General features: G+C 39.0%; 1 protein-coding gene across 2 annotated transcripts in view; it reads left to right on the top strand.

Annotated features, from left to right (window-relative positions):
- Window positions 1–10,225, top strand: part of TMEM39A (transmembrane protein 39A) — a 30,327-nt gene extending 20,102 nt beyond the window's left edge. Inside the window, exons 6-9 of one of the 2 annotated variants that reach the window (XR_001366811.2) lie at window positions 3,748–4,096; window positions 4,878–5,065; window positions 5,948–6,128; window positions 6,972–7,092. Coding sequence is in view for 1 of the 2 variants with exons in the window: in XM_006190470.2 (XP_006190532.1) it covers window positions 3,748–4,096; window positions 4,878–5,065; window positions 6,972–7,092; window positions 9,747–9,980 (892 nt within the window). In the remaining variant the exon portion in view is untranslated. Of the gene's footprint in view, window positions 1–3,747; window positions 4,097–4,877; window positions 5,066–5,947; window positions 6,129–6,971; window positions 7,093–9,746 lie in introns of those variants that run through there. The other variant, XM_006190470.2, reaches the window with a different exon arrangement.
- Window positions 10,226–13,587: the final 3,362 nt, after the last annotated feature.

Below are 13,587 nucleotides of genomic sequence, written 5' to 3'. Positions count from 1 at the left end.
CCCACCTCCCTCCCCCTTGGTAACCACAAGTTTTGTATTCTGTGTCTATGAGTCTGTTTCTGTTTTGTATTTATGTTCTGTTTTTTTTTTTTTTTTTTTTTTTTAAGATTCCACACATGAGCGATCTCATATGGTATTTTTCTTTCTCTTTCGGGCTTACTTCACTTAGAATGACATTCTCCAGGAACATCCATGTTGCTGCAAATGGAGTTACATTGTTTTTTATGTCTGAATGGTATTCCATTGTATAAATATACCACATCTTCTTTATCCAGTCATCTGTTGATGGACATTTAGGCTGTCTCCATGTCTTGGCTATTGTAAATAGTGCTGCTGTGAACATTGGGGTGCAGGTGTCTTTTTGAAGTAGGGTTTCTTCTGGATTTATGCCCAGGAGCGGCATTTCTGGGTCATATGGTAAGTCTATTCCTAGTCTTTTGAGGAATCTCCATACTGTTTTCCACAAACTGCATTCCCACCAGCACTGTAGGAGGGTTCCCTTTTCTCCACAGCCTCTCCAGCACTTGTCATTTGTGGGTTTTTGAATGATGGCCATTGTGACTAGTGCGAGGTGATACCTCGTTGTAGTTTTGATTTGCATTCCTCTGATAATTAGCGATATTAAGCACTTTTTCATGTGCCTATTGATCATTTGTATGTCTTCCTTGGAGAATTGCTTGTTTAGGTCTTCTGCCCATTTTTGGATTGGATTGTTTTTTTCATATTAAGTCGTATGAGCTGCTTATGTATTCTGAAGATCAAGCCTTTGTTGGTTTCATTTGCAAAAATTTTCTTCCATTCCGTAGGTTGTCGTTTTGTTATACTTATGGTTTCCTTTGCTGTGCAGAAGCTTGTAAGTTTAATTAGGTCCCATTTATTTATTCTTGCTTTTATTTCTATTGCTTGGGTAGACTGCCTTAGGAGGACATTTTTGAGATGTATGTCAGATAATGTTTTGCCTATATTTTCTTCTAGGAGGTTTATTGTATCTTGTCTTATGTTTAAGTCTTTGATCCATTTTGAATTTATTTTTGTGTATGGTGTAGGGGAGTGTTCTAGCTTCATTGATTTACATGCTGCTGTCCAGTTTTCCCACCATTTGCTGAAGAGACTCTATTCCATTGTATATTCTTGCCTCCTTTGTCGAAGATGAGTTGACCAAAAATTTGTAGGTTCATTTCTGGGCTCTCTATTCTGTTCCATTGGTCTATATGTCTGTTTTTGTACCAATACCATGCTGTCTTGATTACTGTAGCTCTATAGTATTGTCTGAAATCTGGGAGAGTTATTCCTCCAGCCTCTTTCTTTTTCTTCAGTAACGTTTTGGCAATTCTAGGTCTTTTGTGGTTGTGTATAAATTTTATTATGATTTGTTCTAGTTCTGTGAAGTATGTCCCGGGTAATTTGATAGGGATTGCATTAAATCTGAAGATTGCCTTGGGCAGTATGACCATTTTAACAATATCAATTCTTCCAATCCAGGAGCATGGGATATCTTTCCATTTTTTTAAGTCTTCTTTAATTTCCTTCATCAGTGTTTTATAGTTTTCTGTGTATAATTCTTTCACCTCCTTGGTTAAATATACTCCTAGGTATTTTTATTACTTTGGGTGCTATTTTAAAGGGGATTGTTTCTTTACTTTCTTTTTCTGTTGATTCATCATTAGTGTAAAGAAATGCAACTGATTTTTGAACATTAATCTTGTAACCTGCTACCTTGCTGAATTCTTCGATTATTTCTAGTAGTTTTTGTGTGGACCTTTTAGGGTTTTTTTATATATAGTATCATGTCATCTGCATATAGTGACACTTTTACCTCTTCTTCTAAGCCTTTGTTGGTACCCTGTATTAGTTGTCTGTTAACATATGCTGTAACAAATATCCGTAGAGCCATGGTAGCATACCACACTATGTATTTATTGTGCATATGTTGGGGTCAGCTGGAAGTCAGGAGGCTCTCCTGATCTTATCTGGGTTCAGTCTCATATGTGGGATTGACTGGCTCGCTGTCAGTTTAGGCAACTCGGACAACTGAGCTCTGCTGCACAAGTGTCTCATGCTCTGGCAGGTAAGCCTGGACATGGTCACATGAAATTGACAGTGTCAAGAGAACAGGCCTCAGTGTGCAAGCCCATTTCAAGTTTCTGGTCACAGCATGTCTACTGACATCCCATTGGCCAAAACACATCACATCACTGAGCGCAATATGGATATAGGGCAGGATCATCTTACCCATGGCATGAGGGCTGTGCAGTTACATGACAAGGAAGAGTAAAGAAATGGGGCCATCATTGCAATCTAACACACACCCCAGCCTCTCACCCCCACCACTACACATGCAGTTTGTGTTCAGCAGTATTGAACTTGAAGCCTTCTCTGGCTTGCGCAGTTTTGCACATGTGTCAGTTCTTCTGCCTGACAGTTCTACATTTACCCCTCCCATCGTACTACTCCAGGGCACATTCACAGTGGATCCCAGAGCTGCTGCTAACCATCCTCTTACTTAGTAATAAGCTCATCCTTTTTCCCTCTATAGAAAACTATGAACAGGTGACATTTGTTAATTTTTTAAATAAAATGTGTAACTAAATAATAATATGTTTTTTATTTTTTATTTTTTGTATATAAGATGTCTTTTTATTTGCTATTTTTAACATCTAAATTTATGTCTGTGAAATGACCATTTTATTTATAATACCTGGATCACAATGTGGAAGTTACTTAATGAGGACCTGAGGAAGTGTTTAAAATTTTTTTAAGGAACCAAAGGTTGGAGCAACTATAAGAAGTTATGAAAAGTCTCACAAATATTCAGTCCTTTAAGTAATTCTGCTTGTAGAAATTTATTTATTATACTTCTAGAATTGTTTTCATTAATCCAGAAATATTTATTTAGTGCCTGCTATGTTTCAGCCACTGTTCCAGACATCAAGGATACAGCAGTGAATTAATAAGCAGACTAAAACCTCTGGTTCTTGGAGCTTACATTGTAGTGAGGGGAAGATAGACCAAGGGAAAGAAAGTGAAAATTGAAAAGCTAATAAACATGTAAAATAAGATCAGTGGAGAAAATAACCAGGCAAGGGGAACTAGGTGTGCCTGTGGGAGTGTAGCAGGTGATGTGGTAGGGAGGCAGGGGGGCCCCTTAGTAAGAAGGAGGAATTTGAAACAAGCCATTTGAAAATTACCAGATGTCCACAAAGATTTCGGGAAAAGCCTTATCCCACTGGAGTTTGTGATAGTGAAAAATAAGAAACAGTCTGAGTTTCCAACAAAAGAAAGTCTGAGTTTCCAACAAGAGGTAAGTTATGGTATAGCCATATGAGAACACTATAGGACCTTTTAGAATTGTTACAGAAAAATAGTTTATAACATGAGAAAATGCTCAGTACATGCACATACACATAAGGCATACACACAACGTTAAAGCAGCAGTATATAAAATAGTCTGTACTGTGTGAAGCTAAACATATCAAAAGTATAAAGTCTGTGCACCCAATTGTAAAAATTATAAAAATGATCATTTCTAGGTAATTTATATTGTCAGTGTGATTTTCTGTAGTTCCTGTTCTACAATGAATATATATTGCCTTTGTGGGAAGAAGTTAAGGAGCTTCCCAGATAATGAATTTATCATCAGCAGAATCCCTGTTACTTCATGTTCACTCTGATGTTATGAGATCAGTTATGAGATCTGATCTTAGGTGGCATCAGTGGTCTCATTTTCATCCTCCCTTTTTTCTTCAGGTTTGGTGTTTATGTTCCTCTCTGCTGTTTCCACCAAGATAGTAGAGCTCATCTGCTCCTTACAGACTATAACTATGTGGTTCAGCACCAGGCGGTAGAGGAAAGTGCCTCAGCTGTGGGTGGCTTGGCCAAATCCAAAGACTTTATCTCCTTACTGCTGGAGTCTCTAAAAGAACAGTTTAATAATGCCACGCCCATCCCCACCCACAGTTGCCCCCTGTCTCCAGACCTCATTCGCAATGAAGTAGAATGTCTGAAAGCAGATTTCAACCACAGAATCAAGGAAGTTCTCTTCAACTCCCTCTTCAGTGCCTACTATGTTGCATTTCTCCCCCTGTGTTTTGTGAAGGTAAGTGGCTACTTGGTTTTATATGCTTCCTGGATTTGTGTGTGAATGACATAAACTGGGTATTTCTTATTTAATCCCCCTTTTCTCTGTCTCCCCTTTGGCAGCCTGGATGGTGGAGTTCGGCTGCATCTGGAGTACACTAATACCTGGTTGGTGGATAGATATTTCCATATCTGTGATGCACCTGTGGTGGTCCCTTCTTTTTTCTTTTCTATTTTTTTAAAAAAATTTTTTCCAGTTTCCGGGAAGAATAAACGTGTACAATAGAATCAATGTTCTATTGGTAGCTTAAGAGAACTGAGGTTTCAAAAAAATTCAGCTTACCATGGTTGATCTTACTATGGTTATCAGGAGTTCCCTTGAATTTAATGTAACCTCTGTCTAAACTTTAATTTACTTCAGTAGAAAAGAAAAATGGTCTGGATGTCATTTGGGCCCAGAATCTTCTGGGTCATTTTAGTGCCCTTCCTTCACCCACTGAGAAGGCACATCTGCGGCCGGAGTGACCACTCACAGAGAGCACTCACTTCTTATAGAAAGGAAACACTTGAAGTATAATTGCTTCTCCAATTGCCTCCCAGCCCTAACTCATACAGCCAGAAAGTCAGGTTGAAGGATTTTGGAGGACTCTGCTCTTGAACTCTCTGCACGGACAGCAGGACAACAAATGCATGTGTGACTCAGTGTGGCATTTGTCTGCAGGGCGTATGTACACGCACCCATCCCTGTCTTCTTGCTCACTAGTACATGGATCATTTCTCTCTCTTCTGATCTCTTTCAGAGTACCCAGTACTATGACATGCGCTGGTCGTGTGAGCACCTCATTATGGTGTGGATCAATGCTTTTGTCATGCTCACCACACAACTGCTGCCATCCAAATACTGTGATTTGCTACATAAATCAGCTGCTCACCTGGGCAAGTGGCAGAAGCTTGAGCATGGGTCCTACAGCAACGCTCCACAGCACATGTAAGTAGGTTAGAGGGTAAAACCACGTAACATCTTCCTACATGCTGCTGATCACGTTTATTTGCTTTGTATGTCATTCTTGTTCTTGGCTTTGAACATTTTAATTTTTAGTTTTTGTCTACATGGATGCTTGTCATCACTCTAAACTGAACGCAGGGGACTTTAACTCATTTCCGCCACCATCCCCAGTCCCTCCTTAAATGTCTCCTACCTTTCACTCCCCAGTCCCTCTAGAATGTGTAATTTGTTTCCCAAGCTATAATCTTGGAGTTTTCTTTCAGTTTTAACCCTTGGCCCAAATTCAAAGAGTCATGATATGTTTTTAATTCTCTTTAGAAGACTGTTAAATCCATCTTCTCATCTTCATTGCCACAGCTAAAAATAGTTGCTAGCTAATCATCTTACCTTAGGCAGCTGGAATTTGTTTCTCTCATCTTTTCTAACAAATGTAAATTTGTTCTAGTAATTTTCCAAGCCTGCATTTTTCATTGTGTCTTTCTTTCCTTCCTAAACTCACTAATGAATGTTGCCCTGCTTCTCCTGTGTTTAAATGAAAACTGTCTGTAATTGAGTTCTTTCAGAGTATTCCTCTCATTGTGTCCCCCGTCAGCCATTTCTCTGCATGTTCCCTATGGTCCCAAATGGCTGACTTTGGAACCCTTTTATTCTCCTGCTTCTGAGCCCTTCATCATACCTTTCTCTCAGACCTGTTCCATCTCCATCTTCATCTTCATCTTCCTCCCGTTTATAATTTGAACATTTCACAAATTTCATCACCTAGAAATTCTTTCCTAATTAAGTGGGACAGATTGAGGTGACATCCCCTTCCTCTCTCCCCCTAAGCGTGCTCCCTTCAATTATCTGCCTTGATGTCTGATACAGATTAGCACAGGCCTTCAAGCCCAGGAACTGAAAGAGATTGGGCCAGGCTGAAAAGAAACCCGACTGTGGGCAAAGGACAAATTTCAATAAAAATTGAAAATACAATCCACAGTACTAGTACTGTACATCTTCAGGCTCCTGATGGCACATGGCCATGAGGTGTATCATCACTTTAATGCTGGTAAGTGTGAGCAAGGCCGGCGGAACATTTTCTGAACTGGGAAAGCTTCAGGGTGCTAGAATTTTTTTTTTCTTTAACATATCTAAAATGCTGTCCCAGTTCTTACCCTAGGAGACTAACCTTTCCAAAATCAGGAAGAGATGAATTAACTTAGATTTTTAAAAAATCTTAACCTGAAGATCCTCATCCCCACCCCAACTCCATTACATTGGTGCCGGAAAGGATGAAGCTTCTTCCGTAACTTCTTTTTCCTAGAGAAACCTCTATAAAAATAAACCAAGAAGGCGGTAAAAAGGAAAGTCTGTGTGTCAGTACCTTGTGTGTCTCTGTGTTCTTCTGTATGGGTTCTCACATATAAAACATTTGAAGTGTGTAATAAATAAACTGATTTTCTATAGCTTTTTGGGATGCAATTCTGCAGTAAATGTCACGCTAATTTGATAATGTTAATTGATCCACTGTTGTTACCATCCACTTTCTCTTGTTCCCTCTAGCATTTCCTCCGATAGACTCTGCTCACTTGGGACTGAGGTGACAGTCCACCTGCTTACACTCGATTTTCTAGCTCATAGACGCCTTACTTTCACATTTACTTCTGCTTGTTCTCCTAAGCCTCTTAAGTCCTTTGACACTTTGCAGTTTCTCTCTACTGTATAGCAGTGAAATTATAATAAATCCTTTCTAACTCCTTCCAGTTTGACCGTGGAATAATCGTATTTTCAGAATTCAGGCAGATGAATCCTTGAATACTGAATCCTTCCCATAGAAATAGAGCTGGCCTTGCCAGACGCTGTTTTATCTGTAATCGCCTGTGTGCTAACATTGCATTTCTTTCTCCCTTAGTTGGTCAGAAAATACAATATGGCCTCAAGGGGTGCTGGTGCGACACAGCAGGTGCTTGTATAGAGCCATGGGGCCTTACAACGTGGCGGTGCCTTCAGACGTATCCCATGCCCGCTTTTATGCAAGTACCACTTATTTCTTTTCAAACATAAGCTTAGGGGTAAGTGTTAGGAGGCTGCTCTGTGTGTAAGCATCTAGCACGGTGTGTAGCACATACTAGGAAATTAATGCATGTAATTATTCCACTACTGTAATGGCCCCTGTCCTTTGCAAATACCTTCTGAAAGGCAGTTTGAAGGTAAAATACCAAGATCTCAACTTAAATAGCTTGTCTGGTTTCTCTAGTTATATTGGAATTTGTTGAGTCTAGAATTACTTGAAAAAGTATACAATTACTTGATTTCCTTTTTCATCTTATAACTTTTATTTGTAATAGTTTGGTTTAGTGGTGTCCTTATATTGTATCTGTGTATCCTTAAGCAATATTTAGTATAGTAATAATGTGATGGTTTTTTGTTTTTTGTTTTTTTGTTTTTTGTTTTTTGTTTTTTTTGGTATTTGTCATATATCTCATCTCCTGAAATATCTTCCCCTTTGAAAGTCAGGCAAATGGCATGATCTGTGGCCTTTTACCTTTTCTTAGATTACAGGGATAAAAAAGCTTAGAAGTTAAAAAGGAAAAAGCAATAGACACCCAGTAAACCCCACTTCTGTCCCACTTGAATTTACGCCTTGGGTTATGTTCTGTATGATCTTACAGTTTTCCAGGAATTCTGGCTCTAGGAGGCAGAAGTATATACTTAGAAGGGCCAGCTAATCAATGGGAGTGGGGAAAAGAAGGTACATGCAGGGCACTGGTTTTAGTGAAAATGCCTGTAGTGCATTGTCCTTGAGTGGAGATCGTATTTATTCTGAAAGAGAATTGGGGTTTTATTTATTTATATATCCATCCATTCATTCATTCATTTATTACTTAAATCCCTCTCTCCGTCCCATTCTTCCCATCATCCCTTGTGATTCCTTGTGATGGTACGAGGACTTTCTGGTTCTGTGGGTATTTGCTACTAAGGCCTTTTAATTAAATACTGGGAACTTGCCTCAGGGCAGCATTCTTGTAAATACCATGGTAGGGGAGGGTGGGGCAAGGTGATAGACCCTTGAATGAGGAAACTACAGGCATCTCCTAGACTCCTGTGAGACTGCCTTAAGATGGAGGCATGGACTTAAGTTACAACTGCATAAGCATTTGGTTTCTACATAGAGTATTTAATTTAGCCTGTTGAATTCCACAGGCCACTAATGATTTGTGTTGGCCCTTGTGGTCCCTTGGAAACCTACAGTAACCAAATAATTTATTGGAATTTTCTGCTTGAAAAATAAGTATTTTCTTGCTAGTGTTAGACAGCTGAAGAATCAGGTGGAAACCATAGAAGAAAGATTAAGGAAATTAACTTATTACTGATTTTGTGTGACCAAACAGGTGAATCAGTGGTTGTCAAAGTGATGGTTGGGTCACTTACATATAAGTTACCTGGCTCATTCTTTAAATAGTGATTCTGGGCCCCACCCCCCACCCCCAGCCCAAACTTCTGAGTCAATCTATGAAGGATCTCAGGTATTTTCAGTATTTGCATATTTAGAAATGTTTCTTAGGCACACTGAAGTCTGAGGAAACTCACTTAAAATGTGCCTGTTACGTATAGCTATTAGAATTTAAGGTCTGTCCTCGCATTTCCTCATTCAGTTTATGGCTTATTAGCACATTTAATGATGATTGTTATAATGTCACAGAATCTGAAATAGCCTGAGGTTTTTTTTAGAATATTATTTCTGAGCCAATTTTATACATATTACTGGATATCATGTAATAAAACCCAGATTAAACATTTTCTTCCTCCCACAGAAGAATCTTGAGTACCTGGCTGCCTTTCAGAGCTGTCATGATAATTTGGCTTTATTCTCAGATTTGAGCCCTGAGGTCTGAGTCAGTTCTAATAGATCTAATATGCTGCTGTTACCACAGTCTGCCACCTGTGACTTTTATCTTTCTATTCATAATGCATTTTTATTGGTCAACCAGGATTTAGCCTTTTTGAATAAAGAATTTGGTAGGACTGAAAATAGCTCTGTTTTAACCAAACTTTAATTCTGACTAACTTTTCCTTTATTCTTTTCAATATCCAGAAAAACTAAATAAAACAAACAGCATGGTGGGTGACAGTTTAAGAAAAAATTAAGAAATTACTGTATAGATATTTCAACTTAAAATACCTCCTCTTCTTCCACACTTGTCTAATATAGGTGTTTATGTCTTAGACCAGCCCACAAACTAATGATTTTTATATTTTTAAATTGTTATGACTTACCTACATTATATCCTTAGTTTTTGCCTTTTGACTTACAAAGTCTAAAATATTTCCCATTTTGTCCTTTATTTAGCCCTTGTCTTAGATAGATAAATATACTTCTGGTTATCTCAAATAAAATATATACCTAAGGTATAATCTAGGAAAAATCTTTAGAGGCAGAGTTCTTTTGGATGTAATCCCTTTTCATGTCTCAGAGGCATTAAAATAAAATATATTTCATTATTCCTTGAGCAAAAAGGAAAAGGTTTGGGTCTCTATAGCAAGAAATAGCCTGATTGGTATTCAATAAAGATATCTACTCGTTAGTGGTAAGGAACATGTAAATATGAAATAATTTTAGAAAAAAATGTGAAAATAACTACAGTCTTTTTTATGAAATAACCTTTGCTTTTTAACTTCCTTACAGTTCCTATTTCATCGTCCATTAAGGCTGTTAAATCTGCTCATCCTTATTGAGGGCAGTGTCGTCTTCTACCAGCTCTATTCCTTGCTGCGGTCGGAGAAGTGGAACCACACACTCTCCATGGCTCTCATCCTCTTCTGCAACTACTATGTTTTATTTAAGCTCCTCCGGGACAGAATAGTATTAGGCAGGGCATATTCCTACCCACTGAACAGTTATGAACTCAAGGCAAACTAAGCTGCCTCTCAACAATGAGGGCGAACTCAGATAAAAATATTTTCATACGTTCTATTTTTTTCTTGCAATTTTTATAAATATTTAAGATATTTTATATTTTGTATACTATTATGTTTTGAAAGGCGGGAAGGGCAAGGGATATTAAATGTATCCATGAACAAGGTGATGTGATCTTTCATGTGTTAGTGTATTTGAATAATATACAGGGGAGAGGTGCACCTCTCCAGTAAAGAGATTGATCTGTCTCTATGGCTCTGGAATAACTCATTCATTTATGAACACATCTCATATATCACTTGACACAGTGCCTTTGGTGTGTCTGCTTTCCTTCTCATCCTTCGTATTAGCTTTAGTCCTCAGTTGGCCTTATTGCTACACAAAGGGAACTCAGTGGAGTTGCCTGACAGCACTTGTTCTTTTTCTTTGACTGGCTAATAGTGTTGGAATACATTGGGGGAAAGCAGGGTTTAGTCCTGGGTGGAATTCTCTTTGTTGCCTACTTGGTGGAGGAAGCATTTCTAAGATAAGCAACTCAGCATTCTATCTGCCCTATGACATTTAAATGTGCTTTTGAATAATCTACCATCCTGAAACAGGAGATTGCTATCATTTTCTCTGTTTATTACACTTGTTTTGCCTCTGAAGATTTTCCTTTCATTGTTAGCTGTTTGAAATAATACTTTTTGGGACAGAATAGAATGCCCACACTCATGAAGGAGCTGGTGTGTGACTGATCTTGGGAGAGGATGAGCACAGGTGCCCTGCGTGGGGTCTGGGCACGTTGAAGACGCCAAGTAACTGGAAGAGTGGCTGCAGTCTGGCAGCAGCCCCCCTACAGTGGCATGTTTGGAGTTGTGAACGGAAGTGAAATATGAGAAGTTACCTCTTTGTCCTCGGGTAATTTGATCTACGTGTGTTTTTAATTTCACACTCTGGAAACTTCGTCTGTGAACAGTAACCCTTTTTGGTCTGTGTTCTTGAGAGGTGATATGCTTAGTCAGTTGATGTCAGTAGTCATCTAAACTCCTGAGGCTTTGTCTTGAGAGCCTGAAACAATTCTAATATGTTTTCTACGGTCACTTTGGGTTTTTTTTACACTGAAGCTTTTGGTGAAAACACGGTATGGTTTATGAAGTAAAAAGACCAATCATGTAATTCATGAACTGTCTCTGAAAACAGTTCTTGCAGAAGAGTTCCCAACAGGTTTTCAGCAAAGGCAGCCTTGTGAGGAGTAGGTGTGTATACAACTACCCAAGGTGACTGCTCTAAGTTAACCATTGTTTCCTTACATATCTTGATGGGTACACTTTTATTTTTTCAAAGTTACATTATTTGGCATTCAGTCTGAGTCTATTTGGTCATTGAACAAATATACATTGACCACCGGGCACTATGTTAGGCATTGAGGATGTAGCAGTGAATAAGAAATGCAAAGGCCCTACACCATAGAGCTTACAGTGTGGGGGGTGGGAGGTGCAAAGTATACCATAAATAAACTTACATATATAATGTCTCCTGGTAGTAGTTATAAGTGTGGTAAAGAGAAATTAAATTAGGGTAAGGAAATAGACAGTGCTGGGAATGGCACTGCTTGAAAGCATCTTTGAGGAGATGATTTTTGAGCAAAGACCAGATGAAGCAAGACTGAACCATTTGAATAGTTTTAGGGGGACTTCCATGTTACAGTAACAGCAAGGGCGGTGAGTGCCCTCAGGTTGGAACGATTTTGGTATATTGGAAAAATAGCAAGATAATCAGTGTATTGGTTGTTTCTTGTGAAGTGATTCAGCCTAAATGTGGTGGTTCTTGGAGTGGGAGTGGGGAGAAAGCTGCCATCCCCATATTCTTTCCTTAGGATCTTGAACATATGCTTCTTTTGACTAACTGACATTTTGATGAGTCACTTGACAGCTGAGAGCAAAATGGGTGGCCTGGGCACAAAAATGTCACAATGGCCCCAGGTTGGCTCTGTCATTGAAAAGCAGCCTAGATAACTGATCAGATAATAGACTAGTCTTGTAAACTGCCATGATTCCCCCTTTTGGTTTGACCAGTCTTGGCCATATCCTAAAGAAGTAGCACAGGAGGATCAGATGCCAGCTTGGCTAAACAAATGAGTGAATATAATAAATAAAATTTAATTTTGACTAACGGAATTACAAAGTGTACCCCTTCTTCCAGGTATGACAGCATCCGGGAGATTAAACCCTCAGTTCATCATGGTCCTACTTATTTCAGCTGTCCTTTGTAGGTTTCATAATCAGATGGGGGATAGAGGAATTACTAGTTACCTGTATATCCTATTACTTAGGGATCATGTGAAGGAAAGGATACCATCTTCGTTTAGTGATGGGAGATGCATACGCATTAAAGAATGGATTTTCTTGTAATTGTTAAAAGTTGGGAAATGGTGTGTGGAAAAAATGTTACAGCAAAAGATCAGTTAGGTGAACTTGGGATACTGGGAAAGGAAAAGATGCTTGACCAGTTTTCTGGGTGGCTTAAAGTTAAGTGTGTCAGTAGAAGGGGGTTGTTCACAGGCATTAGCATGATGGAAACATTTGTCAGCATCCTGTTCACTCTGACTCCATGTTATATTCCCTAAGCTGCTTTCCCTCCCATCCCTATCAATAATCACCTACACACCACTCCTCTCATTTCTGTTACTGAGCAATTATTATGTGTCAAATTACTGCTGTGTGCCAGAGTTCACAGTACATTGTTCAGAGTACATTAACTTCAAGGCAGACAAGTAAGTAATTGTAACACAAAGGTGTTCAGTTAAGGAGGCACATACAAGAGACAGAAGTGATGTAAAAAAGAGTGATGAACTTTGCTTGGAAGCTGCAGTGTCAGGGAAAGCTTCACTGCATCAGTAACACATGATGCATTTTAAAGGAGGACTAGTTTACCACAGAGATGAGGGAGTGGGGGCTCAAGCAGAATGAACAGAATATACAAAAACTTGTGGCATGGATTTGTACTAGGTTTTTAACTAATAGTTCAGTTATGCTGAAGAGCTAGATAAGGAATAGATTTGAGTGACTTGAATTCCACATTAAGTGGTTTGGGTTTTTATTATTTTGTAGGTCACAGACTGTCAAAGGAGTGATCCTTCGGACACTGCATCAGATCTACTAAGTCAGAATCATTAGGGTGAAGCCCAGTAATATGCCCCTTTCACAAGCTCTTCAAATAATTCTTAAGTGGACAGAAGGCTGAGGACTTCTGTTGACAGAAGACATCTAACGAAAGATTTTAAGCTGAGGACTTGTGACCCAAAGAGTTCTCAGGTCAAGGGGCCAGGAACTATAATCTCTGGATGAACAGCACCAGCATCAACTAGCTGGGAACTTGTTGGAAATGGAAAATTTCAAGCCCTACAGTATAGTCAGAAACTGGGAGGATCCCAGAAGTCTGCACACACTCTCCAGGTGATTTTGATGAGAACCACTATCCTACCTTAGATATCTTTGACAGCAATACATAGGATAGGTTTGGAGAACAGGGGAATGTAAATGAGACTTAAAGCAGGGAGACCAGTTAGCCAACCATTTAAAAAGTCCATGTAAGAAAAAATGGGAGTAGGGGTGGGATGACATCCTTG

The sequence above is a fragment of the Camelus ferus genome, chromosome 1 (genome assembly GCF_009834535.1).
Source record: "Camelus ferus isolate YT-003-E chromosome 1, BCGSAC_Cfer_1.0, whole genome shotgun sequence".
Taxonomy (NCBI): Eukaryota; Metazoa; Chordata; class Mammalia; order Artiodactyla; family Camelidae; genus Camelus; species Camelus ferus.
Note: the sequence above shows the minus strand (reverse complement) of the source record. Positions and strands in the feature narration are given on the sequence as shown.